Source organism: Varanus komodoensis, unplaced genomic scaffold (genome assembly GCF_004798865.1).
Source record: "Varanus komodoensis strain SLA01 unplaced genomic scaffold, ASM479886v1 scaffold27, whole genome shotgun sequence".
NCBI classification, from domain to species: Eukaryota; Metazoa; Chordata; class Lepidosauria; order Squamata; family Varanidae; genus Varanus; species Varanus komodoensis.
In genome coordinates this window covers 5,635,936-5,652,389 of record NW_025335701.1, presented here as the reverse complement: position 1 = coordinate 5,652,389, position 16,454 = coordinate 5,635,936, and the positions used below count along the sequence as shown (strand labels likewise).

The 16,454-nt window shown below is 47.7% G+C and overlaps 1 protein-coding gene and 1 long non-coding RNA gene across 4 annotated transcripts in view; one reads left to right on the top strand and one right to left on the bottom strand.

Moving 5' to 3' along the window:
• Nucleotides 1-1,788: 1,788 nt before the first annotated feature.
• On the bottom strand, nt 1,789-14,715 carry LOC123025435. The gene is made up of 3 exons (XR_006415120.1): nt 14,560-14,715; nt 8,939-9,048; nt 1,789-2,046 (listed from the first exon to the last, which is right to left on the bottom strand). It is a non-coding gene; the product is annotated as an uncharacterized LOC123025435 (long non-coding RNA).
• Nucleotides 14,716-15,672: 957 nt separating this feature from the next.
• The window catches only part of MAF (MAF bZIP transcription factor), a 288,522-nt gene continuing 287,740 nt past the window's right edge, over nt 15,673-16,454 (top strand). For 2 of the 3 annotated variants that reach the window (XM_044434025.1, XM_044434026.1), the window contains exon 1: nt 15,673-16,453. In XM_044434025.1, coding sequence (XP_044289960.1) covers nt 15,780-16,453 — 674 coding nt within the window. In that variant the 5' untranslated portion in view covers nt 15,673-15,779. The remainder of the gene's footprint in view (nt 16,454) is intronic. The other variant, XM_044434027.1, reaches the window with a different exon arrangement.

Below are 16,454 nucleotides of genomic sequence, written 5' to 3'. Positions count from 1 at the left end.
AAGTTTCATGTGCCGCTCAGGTATGTTTCCTTGTGGAAGTAGCCACCCTTAGAGGTTCCAGGGATTGTCCTCCTGGGAGCAAGCCCTGCCTCTGAAGCTGCCACCTGCCCTTAGACACCCACTGTGATCATCCCATGCTCATTCCACTGTTTCGGAATGACGGAGGAAATAAAAGCCCCAAATCCTTCCTCCTGGAGCAGTGGCTGCCGGAGGGATGCCCTCCTAGCCATAAAAACTCTTGTACTGCTGACCTCAGGATCTAACTCAGGACAACTGCTGGATGTAAAGTTCATTTTGTCAGGAGAAAAGCAAGTGAGGTTGTTTCTGTCTGTCATTAATGAAGAGACAGCCATCCGAATGTCCTGCCAGGACAGAGGCCAAGCAGACCGTTGGCAGGAATTCTGTATCAAGCCAGATGACTCTTCTTGTTGCAAAAATTCCTGTTTTAAAACCAACAAAAGCAACTGCCTCTCCTCCCCTCTCCTCTCCTCTTTAGATTTCCTTTTAAACACAAGCAGTGCTCATCTCGTGGAGGAAAGAAGGGCTCTCACTCACACCACTGCCTCCCCAGCTGGCTCCCGTGCTGGCCCTGGGCTGCCACACAGGCAGAAAGGTTCGATGGGGTAAAAGCAGCTGAGTGCTCCGGGTTCAAATGAATGTATGGCAGAGCTGACATACATCTGGAGGCGGACTCCCTGCAGACCCTCCCCACTCCTATCCCAGGCACTGGTGCAACTAATTTTGAACTCTGGACTGCATGGTCTCTCGATGGCTCTGCCTATCACATCACCTGCACAGCAGACGACTACCTTTCATCTTCTTCCACCCCAACCCTGCTATTCCATGCTCCACAACTGCTTCTATATCCTGGTAAGTTGAAGCAAAAACAACTTATTAAAAAAAAAGAAGGAACAAGAGTGTGCAGTCACTTCCGACAGTAGCACTAGGGTTGTGACGATTCTCCCCAGAATCTGGCCCTCTTTTCTCCAGACTTTTTCATGCTCACTCGCACTTAGGAAAAAGGCTGAGCCGCGAGTGCCTGCGCAACTTGGCTTGCACAGCTGGCAAGTGTCTTCCACAGCACGTGATGCACTAGCAAAGGCCACGAGGCACGAGGGGAAAGAGGGCCTGCGCTTGTGCAGCTCGTGCTGGGCTCCCTTCCTGGCAGACGGCAGGCCAGACACCGGGGAGCCGGGCCCAGGAGATGCAGCAGGTCTCCACCCTCACGCGTCCCTCGACAGCACAACCAGAACGAAGCGGCATCTGCCAGCCTATTTTCTGCTTTCCTCTGGAGGGGGTGCTGGAATTTGATCCCCAGGTCCAACCCCAGCTGCACCTGTGTTCTCTGCATGGACAACTGGAGAGGGGATGGGAGGGGCCGGGCTGCAGTGGGCGGGGCTACAGGTGCAAGTCCACAGCCTTGGGCAGATGTTGCCCCTTCACAGTGGAGCCAGAGTGCCAGTGCCAGCGTCCTGCCAGACACGAGCTCTTGGGGGGATGGAGGAGTGCTAGAGCCTCAAGGCCAGAGGCTTAGCCCTTTAAAGCTTCCCTCCAGCAGATAAGGCTGGACTCAGGGACTGCAGCAGGAGAGCTTTCAGTTTGGCCACAGACTCTCAAACGAATTTGCTCAGGAGGTGATCTGCTGGACTGCCTTTCAGTGAGGGGGGAAGCTGGGAACATCAGGTGACAGGAAGAGTTAGAGCCTAACACAGCCTTGGAAATCTAGCCAGTTCCTCCCGGCTTTGCAGTGTCTCTTGTTGTATTCTTAAGTTTTTGCTATTTTGTTACTGGAATCTCAATGTGTGATGTCAGGATTTTCAAGAAAAGTACCAGTATGTCATACTGGTTAGGATGCTAGGTGAAGTCTGGAGAAATCTGGATTGAAACAAATCTCTGCTCAGCACTGGAACATCCTGCGTGCCCCTGGGCCAGGAGATCTTTCTCTCAACCACAAGGCTGTTGCGAGGATGAAAAGTTGGACAGAAGTAGATGGATTCATGCCCCTTTTCCATGTGTTCGTTCCACGTTTCTGTCCTGTTTCTAGATCTGCAAATAAATAAATAATTTTAAAACCACATCTTTGAATTCCACTTGAAAACTGTATCTCAACATGTGCATTTTAGTAACATTTAAGCCGAGGACTGCAAAATCTGGGGATTTGCCAAGTCCAAGAGATAATTGTGTTCTGATCTGTACTTTGGTCTGAAGGGTGTGGATCAGATCCATTCTTAGAAATCACAAATGCTTCTCTCCAGTTCTTATCAGAACTCACAGATTAATAAATAATAAATAAATACTGAATTTCTCACACATTTCTATCTGTATGCATTGCCTTAAGCTCCTTGGAGGCTGGGCAGATTAATACAGGTATGCTATGAATAATATACTAAAATATTAATTTTATTATTAATCATGATTAAAATATTTTCCTGTTTTTGTGGGGAGGCCACTTCAGGGTGATGAATTAAGCATACAGAGCTGAATTCTTTTGCATGTGCAGAATGCAACCAGACATTCTTAAACATCCTAAGAGCTGACCATGATCCAGACAACCACTCTGGAGGGTAACCAGAGCATGGGCACAAATCCTCTCTGGTTACCAGCTGCTGGGCAGAAGTGTGAGCAGGTTCAGGTGTTAGCAGGTCACAGGGCAGTTCTGGGACTGTGCAGAGACTCCACCACCCATGTGCACAGCTGGACAAACCCCTCTGGAATCTCCCTCCGAGAGCCATGGACTTGCTATCGTGCTTGGCCCAGTCCTGCAAAGCAAGCCAAGACTGTAAGAAGCTTGCGAGCATTTGTGGCGCCCAGTGGTGCAGCCAGCAACCTTCCCCATCAGGAGCAGCTGGAAGAGGTGGAAAAGGGGCTCTGAGAGTGGGCATGCCAGGTGACATTCCCAGGGACCAGTCTCCTTCCCCGTTGGCTGCTGCTGTGGCGGTGCATGAGGGGAATGGGGCAGTGCTTGAGCACCTCATGGGGCTTGATTCCTGCCAGGAATCCTGTGAACTGTAGGTGTGCTCAGGAGAAACTCAGGCTCTGGGCCACAGCAAATAGGACCAGAGTCCGAGGAGCTGAGCTCAGGGCATCCAATGGATGCCCACCCCCAGACAGTCTCCCCACACATCCCTCATGATGCAACTGGTGGTTCTCCAAAGGGACCTTGTGTGCATATCAGCGCAGAGATGCCAGGGGAGCACTGGGCCGATAATCTCCCCTGCACAGAGAAGGTCTGTGCGCGTATGTTGCCCTGCGCACAATGTCTCTTCTTGTGGCTGTTGCGTGGGGAGCATGTCAGCACATGACTGACTGGCGAGGGCCCAAGGGTGTGGAAGGCAGGGCGAAGGTGCATGGCATCATTTTATGCATGCGTCGGGGAGCTAACAGGAATTGCAAGAACCTCTGAACCATGTGTCCACGAGAGCGGAAAGAGAGAATCAACCAGACCCTAGGCGTTTGCATGCGCCACTGCATGCTTCTTCCCATCACAGTGGCGCCTCGTTCTTTGAGCTTAATTGGTTTCAGGAGGCTGCTTGAACTCTGAATCGCTCCAAGTCCAAATCAGTTTCCCCCATCAGAAATAACGGAAGGTGAATTAATCTGCTCCCACACCCTAAACAATACCCAGGAAATATGGCCTCCTGAAATGAATTAAGTTTGAGGTTATATCTGAGGTGTGATCAAAAAATAAAGTGAATGTTTAAATTAAAAAAAGTACATGAAAAGACACATTGCCCCCTCAAAATACTCCCCCTCGCTTTGAACACATTTACCCCACTGTTCTTGCCACTTTCTGAAGCCGTTCTGGAAGTCCTCTTCTGATGTCCAGAATCAATTCAAGACGGATCGATTCAAGTCAAGATGAGACGGATCGATTCAAGATGAATTGATTCAGGAAACTGAGGCTTGTTTCTTCGACTTGGAGTGCAACTGATCACTTTTCACTGTGGCCTCATTTTTTTTTTACTTCGTTCGCCGTTCAAGCATCAGCCAAATTGCAGAGCAATTTTATCTTGACTCTAATATTTGAACTCTGGATTGTTTGACCTTAGGGTCACTTGAACTATGATGCACTACTGTACCTCCGTATACATGTATATGACCCAAGGGCCATTTTACCTGAATTACAAGCCATTTGAATTAGTTGAATACCCATTTTGAGGGAGGCATCCTTGTCTGAGGTTGGTCATACGAAGAAAGTCTTCTGCCTGAAAGGCTGTCAGGGAGTCTGAAATGATGTCCAGTCTGAGGTGAAGAACCAGAAGATGAGGCAGCAGAGGCCTTCTGGGCAAGAGCCCCCCATGGCTCATGCTGGCTAGAGCCTGGAGGAGCTAGGCCCAGGAGGATGTGTGGGGCAGCAGGCATGCTCACCCCAGTGCATGGGCAACTTGTGAGGCTTGCTGGTAGCATTTGCCTGGCAGCCCCCATGGGAAAGCAGATCCAAGGCCTTCTCTTCGGGACAGCACAGTGCATTGCTACTGATGGAAAGAGCATCTCTTACCCAGATTCATTTACCAAAAGCCCATCAGCAGCTCTATGCCTGCTCCTCCCAGATCCCAAGCGATAAAACGAAGACCTTGGGGGAATCTAAATCTGGGTGGGGGGCTCTTCTGACCAATCCCCTGTATTCATCTACAACTGCAAAACACACACGCTTAAAGAAAATGTGTCCACCCAATTCAAGAATTGACACACAAAGCCCTAAACGGCTCGGGGTCCCGCTATCCGAAGGACTGTCTGCACCCATATAGATCCACCTGCCCACTCAGACCAGCTCAGGAGGCCCTTCTATGAGAATCGCCCCTCAGGGAGAGGAGAGGAAAGGGTGGCAACCGGGAAAAGGGGCTCCCCATCTCTGGAACTCCCTCCCTGGGGAAATTTGCCTGGCACCATCTCTATTTTCCTTTCGGTGCCAGGCAAAGATGTATCTTTTTAGAAATGTTTTTAACATTTAGCCTGTATGTTGTAGCCCTTTTTAATTGTTTTTATAGGTGTTTAATTCTTTATGTTTTAATTGGTTTTCAATGTGTTTTTACTCTGTTAGTATGTTTTGCATTGTAAGCTGCCTAGGAAGGCCTTGGCAATTATAGGTGGCCTATAAATATAAATAAACAAACAAACAAACAAACAAACAGGGTGCCATCCTACACACGTGTATAAAGAGTCACAGCAGAGTTTTCTGCCGGAGCACAGGATGGGATTCTGCCTTTAATCTTTCTCATACATGGGTGTATTTTGTGAGCTGTTGGCATAATGAAAACTTGCGTGCCATTTAAGCAGCAAGCACTGTGAGTTCTTGTAGCTTCCACCAGTTCTTTCTCTGACACCAGCAAATGCACCACAATGAACAAAGGTAAAACAACAACAAAAAACCATTATGATAAAAATAATTCTTAAAATGACTAATACAAGTTCCCCTTGTGCAAGCAAGGGACTTCATCTGTTTTATTTAGTCATTACATTTCTATCCCACTTCTTTTCTTTTTTTTAAAGAACTCAAACATCCATCTCATCCTGCTGCTCTCAATCTTATCTCTGCAACAACAACCCTGTGAGGGAGGCTGGGCTGAGAGTCTGTGCCTGGTCCAAAGCCACCCAGTGGGCTCCGTGGCTGAGCGGGGACTGGACCAGATTGCCTGATCCTCAGACCCATGCTGTTAACCACTATCCCCTACTGGCTCTCTCCTATGAGTGATGCATGGGTTTTCTTATTCTCCCTGAGTCTGTAAACCTGGTTTGTTCAAGGATCTCAGCTGCCATAGAACCAGAAGATTCCAGCACATAAAACACTGAATGAAAAGCTACTTTGAAAGGCAAATGTTTTGGTGAATTTCAGTCAGCAGCCAGAACAAGGTTTCCGACTGGTGGCTCATGAGAACTTATGGCGTCCTTCTTGCTGTGGTCCAAGGACTGGCTCAAGCATCCCATATTTATCATGGGCGAGTGGAGAAGCCAGAGTGGGAGGTGTGTGTGGATGGGTCATGGGAAAGCATCTGAACAAGCTTATGGTCAGGAAAATGAGACACTAAAAATAAGAAGCTGAATGAAACCGCAGTCGAAAGATATGCCCATTGTTGTATAAGCATGCACAAAGCGTCCCATGTGCTTGAAGGGAACAGTGGAAAAGAGCACCTTGCACAGTATTTTCCCCCATGGAGCTCATAGTGACAGGGGAGCCCTGGGCGCACAGTGGCCCCCACCCTCAGCTGACGTGAAGGATCCCTTGATCCACCTTGCGAAGCATTCGGAGCGATGGAACGACCGCACAATCTCTTCCCTGACAGTCAGATGCAATCCAAGCTAGACATAAAAGGAGCAGTTGTATGAACCAAGGTTGTGTGAACATGCAGCATGCGAACCACCAGGGTCTTCTCCATCACGAACCTTTTATCACACAGCTAATTATGCTGAGCAGCAGGTAAACCTCGTGCACCTGTGTGCACGGCGACTGTCACGCATTCCTAACAGACTCGGTGCTCAGATCCCAAATAATCTCAAAATGCTTTCCCAGGCTGCTTAAAAGTGGCACAAGCAGACTATTCTAAGCACTAAGGAGAATAGGTTGCGTTATCTGATGCTGTAGTCAGTCCCCCGGCCCAGATTAATTGTGTCAGCTCCCTCCTCTATCTCCTCCCGATCTGCTCTAACAGATTTGATATGGATTTGCTGTTGGACCTAGGAATGATCATTTGACATTTGTTCCACAATAAACACCACGTTTTAATTTGCATTCTATAACTCATGCAAATATTCAGGATGTAAATGAAAACAAAACGTCAGTAGGAGTGCCCGCATTTCGGTTTTAAATCTTTATTTTAGTTCCTTTCCCCTGGAATTGTTTATCCTTTTCACTCTTACTGTATCCATTAGAGCTTTAGAATAGAAACAAGAAAGAAAAGCACACCAGCAAAATTTTACATTAAAATTAGCAAAAAGCGGATGGATGGATAAATTCTGTGAGACCATCATTTTCTCTGCCATCACATCTGATTTGCTGATTGGCAGAATGGCAATTTTCCTTTTATGGGATGCAGAACTACTGCTAACATAAACATTCCGGTTTTTTTCCCCTGAAACCCAAAATACTTCAGGAATGCTTCTTATGTATTAGCAACATCACAATGAGACTCAAGAATTCTAATTTGACGTTATGACCAAACAAGCAGCTTAATGACGCTCAGTTGTATTCTTGTTTTGCAAGAAGAAGAAATAGAGCTAGGACATTTCAAAACTCAAAGCATGATTCAAAAATGAGATCCATTCACTATGTATTGGAATTCTCATTATGATAACATTGGATTAGAAATGCCTGTCTTTTTGAAATGATCCCTTATTTGCTAAAATAAAAAATAAAAAGAAATCAATTAATATGAGTTCCCTAATACTAAATGGTAAACAGAGACATGTTACATGTGAAAAAAAATGATTGTGGTATCTTTAAGGTTTTTTTAAAAAAAGCACAGAATTTCTGAATGAAATGCATGATGTTAAATGAATAATTAATCTGTATAAACTCCTAGACATGGGAATCTAGTCTATTTTAAAAGGAACAAAGGCTAAAATTAAAGGGTAAATTACCTCCCAAAATTATTTGAGGGGAAGGGGACTCTATGCAGAACTTTTGAAATGGATTTGAAAGAAGGGAAACAACAACAACAACGAGGAAGGAAGACAGAACATTGGAGAGCAGGCAGAGTGGATTTTGATGTTCCGGCTGGATTTTAAAAGATTTGTTGGAGCCTGGAAAAGAGGAGCTGCAGAACTTCCAACTGATGAGAAAGCCATAATCAGATAAATTAATTATAACAAACTCAAGGAAATCCAGGAATTGCAGTAATAGCAATGATGCTGATGGCTAACAACAACACACTTACCCCTCCAGTTTTCCAGATATATGAACTGGGTGTTCCTTTTATAAAGTGGGATATAGCTTAACAAAGAGAGGAACAACAGTATGTACCACAAAAGTCTTTGTTTCTGATTTCAAGTTTGTATCTGATCCAAGAATAACCAGCTACCACTGTAAACACAAAAGGAAGAAATTTGGAAGAAACGTACATTGAAATGGGCTTCTGTGATGTAGCCAGAAGGATATGAAGAAATGCATGCAGCCACTGATGTGACCTTGATGCCTACAAAGGTGGACTGTTCCACCTGCCAAGAGCTGGTCAGTGCTTCAGTCATCTTCCAGAAGGCAGGCCTGGAGGCCAGATACAGTCCCACCCCCAGTCTCCCCGAACCAGAGAAGCTGCTGCTTTGATCAGTATTCCTTAGCCTGGTGCTGTAACAGGATACCCTGCTGTTTGCATGCACACCTGATTCCTTCTTTTGCTTACCCACCCCATTCCTATAGTGCCAGATAGTCAAAGAGCTATTTTGCAGAAGCTGCGACTTCTGAGCAGACTTCAAGGGCAGCTCCATGCGGCTGGATTCAGCGGGCAGAATTTCATTCCAATGTATACTAGTAGTTTATTTTCATAGAATCTTCAACCCCTAACTATAAAGGGAAAAACCGGGGAAAACAATGTACATATTATACGTCTGTGTCACATCATGAGAAACAAAGGCAGTCGGGCACTCCCTCTGGCTGGGGTGGGCAGCAGGTGCACCTTGATCTCAGGATGATTTGAAATAGTTCGGCAGTGATTCCTGACTCCCAGTTATCCAACCATGGCAGCAACAACAATACACCTCCCCCCGCCCATGCGGGTTGCATGCGGAATTTATTTCAGTATTTGCAATGCAATTCACACACTAAGAAACATTTGTGTTCAGCTGCATGTGTACATTTCAAGATGAGCACATTTCACACTGCAAGTATTTCAAAGTGGGTATTCTCAAAATTGCAGAAATACACCTTTATTATGGGGGAAGAATGTATAGATTTGGAAAAATATGCACAGATTGTCATGCAGAAGAGGAAAAAAATCCCACAACTTACATTTTGATATAGACGCAGATTGGAATGAGCTTGCGGACCCACTCAGAGAACTCCAGAAAGCTCGGATTTTGCTGACTTGCACATCGCTAGCACCCACCCGAAATTGCACACTGAAACGAAGAAAGTTTGGAATAGTGTGGTTTGTTTTGTGTGTGGAAAGACCATGAGCTACTCAAAATCATTTCCTGGGCTCCGAATTCTTTCAGCCATAAATGCATGCCTTTAACCAGAGGCTACAATTGACAGGTCTGTGTCAGACAGCAACCTCAAACAATTAGAGCAAAACGGGTCGGTGGGGTGAGGGGGCAGTTAGGGCCAGCATTAAGGATAGGCAGGCTGGAACCCCTGTTAAGAGCCACATCTCGGCAGGTACCCCCTGGCTCGCTGGACGTGCACCTGCTCCGCCTTGCAACAGCACTGGTGAGATGCAGGAGATGGTCACAGCCTCTCTGCTTAGCAAGCAAGCAAGCAAGCAAGGGGTGCCAGTGCTGAGAAAGAGGGGATGAGCAGCAGCAGCCAGTGACAATAGCGGTGGCAGCCAGGCCTCCGGGGATGTGGCATTGCCTGACGGGGCATGCACCCCCATCCTTGGGAGTGACACTCTTTTGGCCCAGTGCTACATTTGCTGGCATGTCTAACGGCATGGACCCCAGTCCAGGTAGAGTTGGCCACCATCAGTTGTGTGCGACTAACAGTTTTGGGTGGCTTGTGTCCCCTTGGATCAGAGGAGACACCCTTGCGGCACAGAGGAACCCGGACAAGTACTGAAGTGCAGCTGCTTTTGCATATGCATCTCTTTGATGGATCCAGGTGAGGATGCATCAGTGTCTTTAAATCTTCCCCACCGAGGGTCCAGTTTTCCTACCAGAGCAAGCTGCTGAAGTGCTGAGAGGGGCCCACTCAAAGCAGAAGGCAAGTTCCATGCAGATGCAGAAACCGTCATGCCTCCTGGGCTTGCTTAGGGCCTGGCCACTGCAGACGGCACAGGCACCCTCGCCACCATGCCGGAGCCTGCCGTGAGAATCAGCTCTAAGCCGGAAAAGCCAGGAACCCACCCAGCAGAACTGCATCAGTTCTGAGAATTTCACATGGTTGTTAAATGGATAGGCTGTGATCCATCACATTATAATGCGTGCTTGATTTTTATTGATTTCAATGGGGTTTGGGCATGCATAACTGTGCATTGGATTGAAGCCACTGTGATTAAATAAAGGGATGGACATAGGGACCGAGCATGATTTCCATCCAATTTGTTATTGCAGCTGCATTTGGGCCTAATTTGCTAGACTCAGACCGAGCTTCCAATTTATCCCAACAGGAAACAGAATTATCAACAAAATAAAGAGTCAGATTATAGCTCCAGATAAGGCAGTGCATATAAGAAATTAGGAAAGAGAAATCACGAAGAATATCTAACTACTCTCTCCTCTTGCCCCATGGTTCTTGTTTCTGGAATAAACCTGGGCATTCCTATTTATTAAAGATAAACAGAAGGATTGACAGGGAAAATTAATTTCATACATACAAATTAGCTCAGCTATTCTTTCCATTTACCACACTCACACACCGCTGCCTAGATCGCTGTTGTATGCCTTCCTGCCACCAGCAAACAAGAATTTATTGGACATATGCTTGTGTTCCACTTAAAAAAATAATACGCCAATATTTTCCAGATCAACTTTGTTAGTAATTCATGAAGTGACTATTTATGCTAATCAGGCAGAAATATGTTTGCAGGCCTAATGCATTACATAAATTTGAATGCAAAATGTTCAATTATGAATAAAATACAGGTAATACAAATAGCAAATAACATCCAATAAAAATTATGATTAATGGACGTTCAAAGAGAGAGAGGCTTTTCCTGGGCATCTGCGAGGTGTTTAAAGAGAAAAGGATTAATAAATACTGAATTACAGGGATGATTATTCCATCATAATTCACCCATTTGTAATAGCGTCTAGTTATCAAGGCTGCTGCTTCATAGCCAAGGATGTGAAGTAGGACTTGTTTCCTCAGCAATTTTACCCCTATCAGATTATCTCGTCTGATTCTATTATTTCTTCCCCATAAATCTGCTAACAGTGATTTGTTATTTGCTTGCCCTGTTAACGGATCTGAAGCAGTGTTAAAAGGATTTATCTACCTCTGTGCCTAAGAGCAGTTGATGTCTTCGCCTTTTGTTACCCCACGGAAGTCTTTGGGAAATCAATTTGGTTGCTTTTCATACTTAAATTCAGCGGACCCCATTCAGTTCTGCACCATAAAATAAGACACTGGATAAACAAAAGGTGCAGCAACTGTACTTAATGTGTTGGCCTTGATAGATGAGTTTGTTTAAGTCATACAAATGACATTCAAAGTCAATATAACTCACGAGAGGGGCACTGCCTGCGTTCCAAATGTCCCCCTGCCTGTTTGCTCAGCTAGAGAAGTCTTTCAGACGTACTTGAGGCCATTTTTCCTGACACCATGTAATACTGGGGTGGGAATGCTGGAGAGGCTGCACTGTCCACGGAACTAATCTTACTTTTTTGCAGAACACACACACACACACACACATGGGGCGGGGGGAGGGAGAGAGATCAGTTTAGGAATGTGAAAATAACTGAAGACCACAGTTCCAAACCATGTTTCCTTCAAGAGGAAGGGACAAGCCGTCCTGAGGCTTGGTGCAAAGGACGGGATAGAAATACTTTAATTAAATTAAAATTAAATTAAGAGGAGAGTTCTTGAAAAACGAACTCTGATTAAAGCAGGGCTTAAAGACTGTGGGGGAATAGACGGACTTTGAGAAAACAGAAGGAGGGGAGCAGGCTGGTGGAATTTGGCCTGTGATCGCTGCAGAGAGACAGAGGGTTGAATGCCTCTAATTGAAATGAAAGTATGCAATTGTTAGAGAAGCAGTCCTAACAGAGGACAGCAAATGTTTAGACACCCGTTGTGAGAAGATAAATGATACAGAAAAATGCTGCCGAAATGAATTCAAAAATGCATGTTTTAGAGGAAAGAGGAAGGTGATGATATTCCTTCAGAAAGTTATCGTTAAAATCACCCTCCTCATCTCTCAGCCCCGCTCTTCTCTCTTGATGTGCTACAAAATAGACAACATTTGACAGTCCCGTCACTTCCAATAGTCAAATAAGGATAATCCAGTACAATCCATGACTTGATATTTGGGGGACCTGAGACCCACTGCGTTTACAGCACATCTTTCCACTGCATCAGCTCAGATCTGCTATCCACACATTATTTAGCATTCCCTCTCTCGTTATCCTTTAAACCTTTCTGATGGAGTGGCAGGGAGAGTACTAATTTTGGAAATGTAACATGTTTAAATGCTTCGGTCCAAAGACTGTGCTTTTTGGAAGGACAAAGGAGATGTTTCTAATTCAGTGAAATTGCTACATGTGTAGATTCCAAGGAACAGTGACTTTTCATTTAAAAACTGTTCACACATGCCTGTGACTCGTGGAAGCAAGAAAACTAAATGATCTATGGTGCCACATTCATCATACTGCAAAATAAACCAAATAGAAGGAATTAGGCTGGCATGGTTGTGAGATTTATGGAGAGGAGTGAGCGGCTTTTGTTGACTTTTCCTCCTGAGTCCCCAAATAGGAAATCAAACATCAGATTAACTATCTAGTACTGTTTTCCTAATCATCACTCCATTTTAAGTTTTGCCAGTAAAGCAGCCTGGGTAATCTGTACTCACATCCTTTCTAATTTTTTCTGTGCCAGTGTGTTACCCACCTTGGCATCCTGTTTAACGGGTTGTGGACGGAACAGGTGACACAACAAAATATTGTGAATTCCAAGGGTAAAGACTGGGAAATGTCATGTTGTGTGTTTTCTTTACCCACCTGACGTCTGGTAGCACTTGGAAACTCTTTCCAAACAACTGCTTTAAGGACCTGGATTTTTTATCAGAAATGCCAGAGCAGGCCAGAACCAAAACTCTCAAGTACAATGTTCAAAAGACTGGCTTAATGTATGACTAAGTGTCAGGGTTGCTGAGCATTACTTTTCAGATAAACAACTTTATAGCACTGCACTTAATCTTACTTACTAGAGACATCTCATTTATTACCAAATTACAAGTAACTTTAATTCTATTGATGTTCCTATAAAATCAGTTGAAAATCAAGTCTGGCAGTTTTAAAGATTTTGTCTTATGACTCTCTCTCTCTCTCTTATTCTCTTTCTCCTGGTAGTTAAGGGGAACATCCTTCCTTCCCCCTCAGTTTTTACAAATACACTGCAGGCTGCATCCTAAATTCAGAGGTTAAACACACTGCACCATAGAGGTAAGAAGGACTGAGAAATACAGCAGGTATAATTGCACCTCACCAAGACATAGAACAGTTTGCAGAACCACAAACATTCCTCCGGCTTTAGGGAGTCAATGTCAAGCTGATGTACAAATGCTGCTGACTGTCTGCCCTTTTCTTTCCTTTTTACACTTTTCAGTTTGAATGCCCCCCCCCCCTCGTTTAGCAAATTTGGAACGATTTAAGACGAAACTGTCCAGCGCCGAAAGGTGGCGCTGTCGGGGTTTAAACTGAACACAGAGACATGGGTTTGTATTTTTTTAAACTCCGTTCCCCTTTCCACTATTCTTTTTAAAACAACATCCCACCGCCGCGCCCCGTGCGCGCAAGCCCCCTTTCCTCCACGCAGAGGCAGAAAGCGATGCACGTGACTGCTTTTTAAAGTATTAAAGTAGCTGAGTAGATCTCCGCAAAGATTTTAACAGGATCGGAATAACAGAATTTGTCTCCTGAAGCCTGCATGTGGGTTGTTTAGGTGGCCGCTTAGTTAAATTTCCCGAAACGCAGCCTCTTTCTAAAACTTGGAAAAGTTATCTTCGTCTTTTAGACAAAACTTTAATAGCAATTGGTTGTGGGGAGGGGGAGAAAAACACTGCAGCCAGCAATTAGCAACTTTTCTTAACTTCTTGACCTCTGGCAGATCCATTGATTGGAGGTGGGAGGCGAGACCACGTCTCGAAATATAACTTTGACACGGAGGCGCGACTCCCTCGTCCAGAGAAATCAGATGATCCTTTGACACGGGAGCAAAGGCCAGAGTGTGACTGAAATGGCAAGAGGAACGTCTTGGACTTGCTCCCCTTGGGAATTGGGTGGATGGCAGAAGAAAGCTTTCTCGGTTAACTCTTCCTAAGCCCGCGCATCCTCCAAAGTTGCTGCCGCGATTTGGGCCCGCCCGCCCGCCCGGTCCTCTGTCGCTGCAGGCTGAGCGGGGCGCGGGGCCGCGCTGCGCTACCTTTAGGACGCGGGCAGGCGCCGGCGGATCGCCGCGAGCGCGCTCTCGGCCTCCTCCGCACGCGCAGCCCCGCAATCGGCTCTCCAGGATTCAGAAACCGAGTCAATGCGCCTCTCTCCCCCCCGCTCCTCCACCCTTACCCCCACACGCGCCAGCCCCTTAAGGAGGAAAGGGCCGGATCCAGAACTAGACGTTGGAACAACTCCGGGGAAAGTTCCAGGAAAAGAAATGTCCGCATTTGCACAAACACGAAAAGTTACCTCGAGGTCTATAAAGCCTCCTGACAGCCGCATGCAAAAGAGAAAGGAACGAGGGCTTCTCAGCATCCTTACCTATCGAACATCCCAATCCCGCGGGTTGTCTGAATTATGAGCCACATTTCCCTGGTTTAAATAAATAGGGTTCTGCCTGTGTGCCTTTTCTGAGTGGGAGAGCGAGAGAGAGAGAAAGCGAGAGAGCTGAGAAGAGCTGGTACCGAGTGAATCCGAGGCAACACTTTCGGTCACGAAGGAGTTAAAAAGTTCTGGTCCCAGCTGACAGTCAGCTGATTGGTTCTTGATTGACAGCTTCGAAAAGTTTCCTTGTTTCTATACTATTATGCTAATGACGGCCGAGTTCGCAGCACCGGATTGGATGCGACTCGGAGTCAATTTCCCATTTGAAAAGCTGACGTCAGGAGCGCTATAAAAATCAGCAATGCTTTTAAACTCTCCTCCTGGATGAGCTCTTTAAAATATTTTTTCATCTGGTTGCTGGAGGTTTGGAGTTGAGTTTCTTTTTTTTAATTGCCGTTCTTTGGGGTCATCGCATCGACCTCAGGGTTGCTGGATGGTTGTTGTTTGTTTTTCCTTTTCCAAGTTATCTCCTCTCTCTCTTTTTTCCGCCCCTTTCCCTGATTGTGAACCTCTCGCTCTCTTCGTTTTCGTCCCGGGCATGAAAAGAAAAAAAGGACAGAGGGAAAGAAGCACCACGAAGTGTTAAAAGAGAGAGAGAGAGAGAGAAAGAGAGAGAGAGCGAGCGCGAGCGGGAGGCAGGGAGGGAAAGAAAAAAATCCGAACAACAATTTCAAACAACAACTAAGCAATCTTTCTCCGCAAAGCTGCAGAAGGGAGAGAGAGCGCGCACGGGAGCGAGGGGGAGGGAGCGCGGGGGAGGGAGGGAGCGAGCGAGCGAGCGAGCGCGGGGGGAAAGCCCAAGAAAGCGAGCAGCCTGATGCAAAGGGCGACTAAATAGAGCGAGCGAGCGAGCGAGCGAGGGGCGGCCGCCGCGCCGCACCGCACCGCACCGCACCGGAGTTGCGCCTCGCGAGGGGAGCGCAGGAGCGGGGCTCGCCGCGGACGGCTCGGGGCCGAGCAGAGCCGAGCGGAGCGCAGCGGAGCAGAGCAGAGCGTCGCAGCGCGCGCGGGAGAGGCGAGAGACGCGCCGCGGCCGCTCGCAAGGCATCAAACTGGCTCACCCGCTCGCAGGTCAGAGCGGCCCCCTCGCTCCGGGAGCGCACCCTTTCTGGAGGACTGGCGGCGGCGGCGGCGGCGGCGGGGGCCCCAGCAAGAGGATGGCATCCGAGCTGGCCATGAACGGCTCCGACCTGCCCACCAGTCCCCTGGCCATGGAATATGTTAATGACTTCGATCTGATGAAGTTTGAAGTGAAGAAGGAGCCGGTGGAGACGGACCGCATCATCAGCCAGTGCGGCCGCCTGATCGCCGGGGGGTCGCTCTCCTCCACCCCGATGAGCACGCCGTGCAGCTCGGTGCCGCCGTCGCCCAGCTTCTCCGCGCCCAGCCCGGGCTCCGGCGGCAGCGACCAGAAGACCCCGCTGGAGGACTACTACTGGATGAGCGGCTACCCGCAGCAGCTCAACCCGGAGGCGCTGGGCTTCAGCCCCGAGGACGCCGTGGAGGCGCTCATCAGCAGCGGGCACCACCAGCTCCAGAGCGCGGCCGCGGCCGGCTTCGATGGGTACGCGCGGGGCCCGCAGCTGGGCGGCGGCGGCGGCGGCCCGGGGGGCGCGCTGCCGCCCGACGACATGGGCTCGGCGGCCGCCGTGGTGTCGGCGGTGATCGCGGCGGCGGCGGCTCAGCAGCAGCAGCAGCAGCAGCAGCAGCACGGCGGCGCGCCGCACTTCCACCACCACCACCACCCGCCCGGCCACCACCACCACCACCACCACCACGCGCAGCCCGGCGGCGCGCAGTCCTCGGCCGGCGGCGGCGGCGGCGGCGGCGGC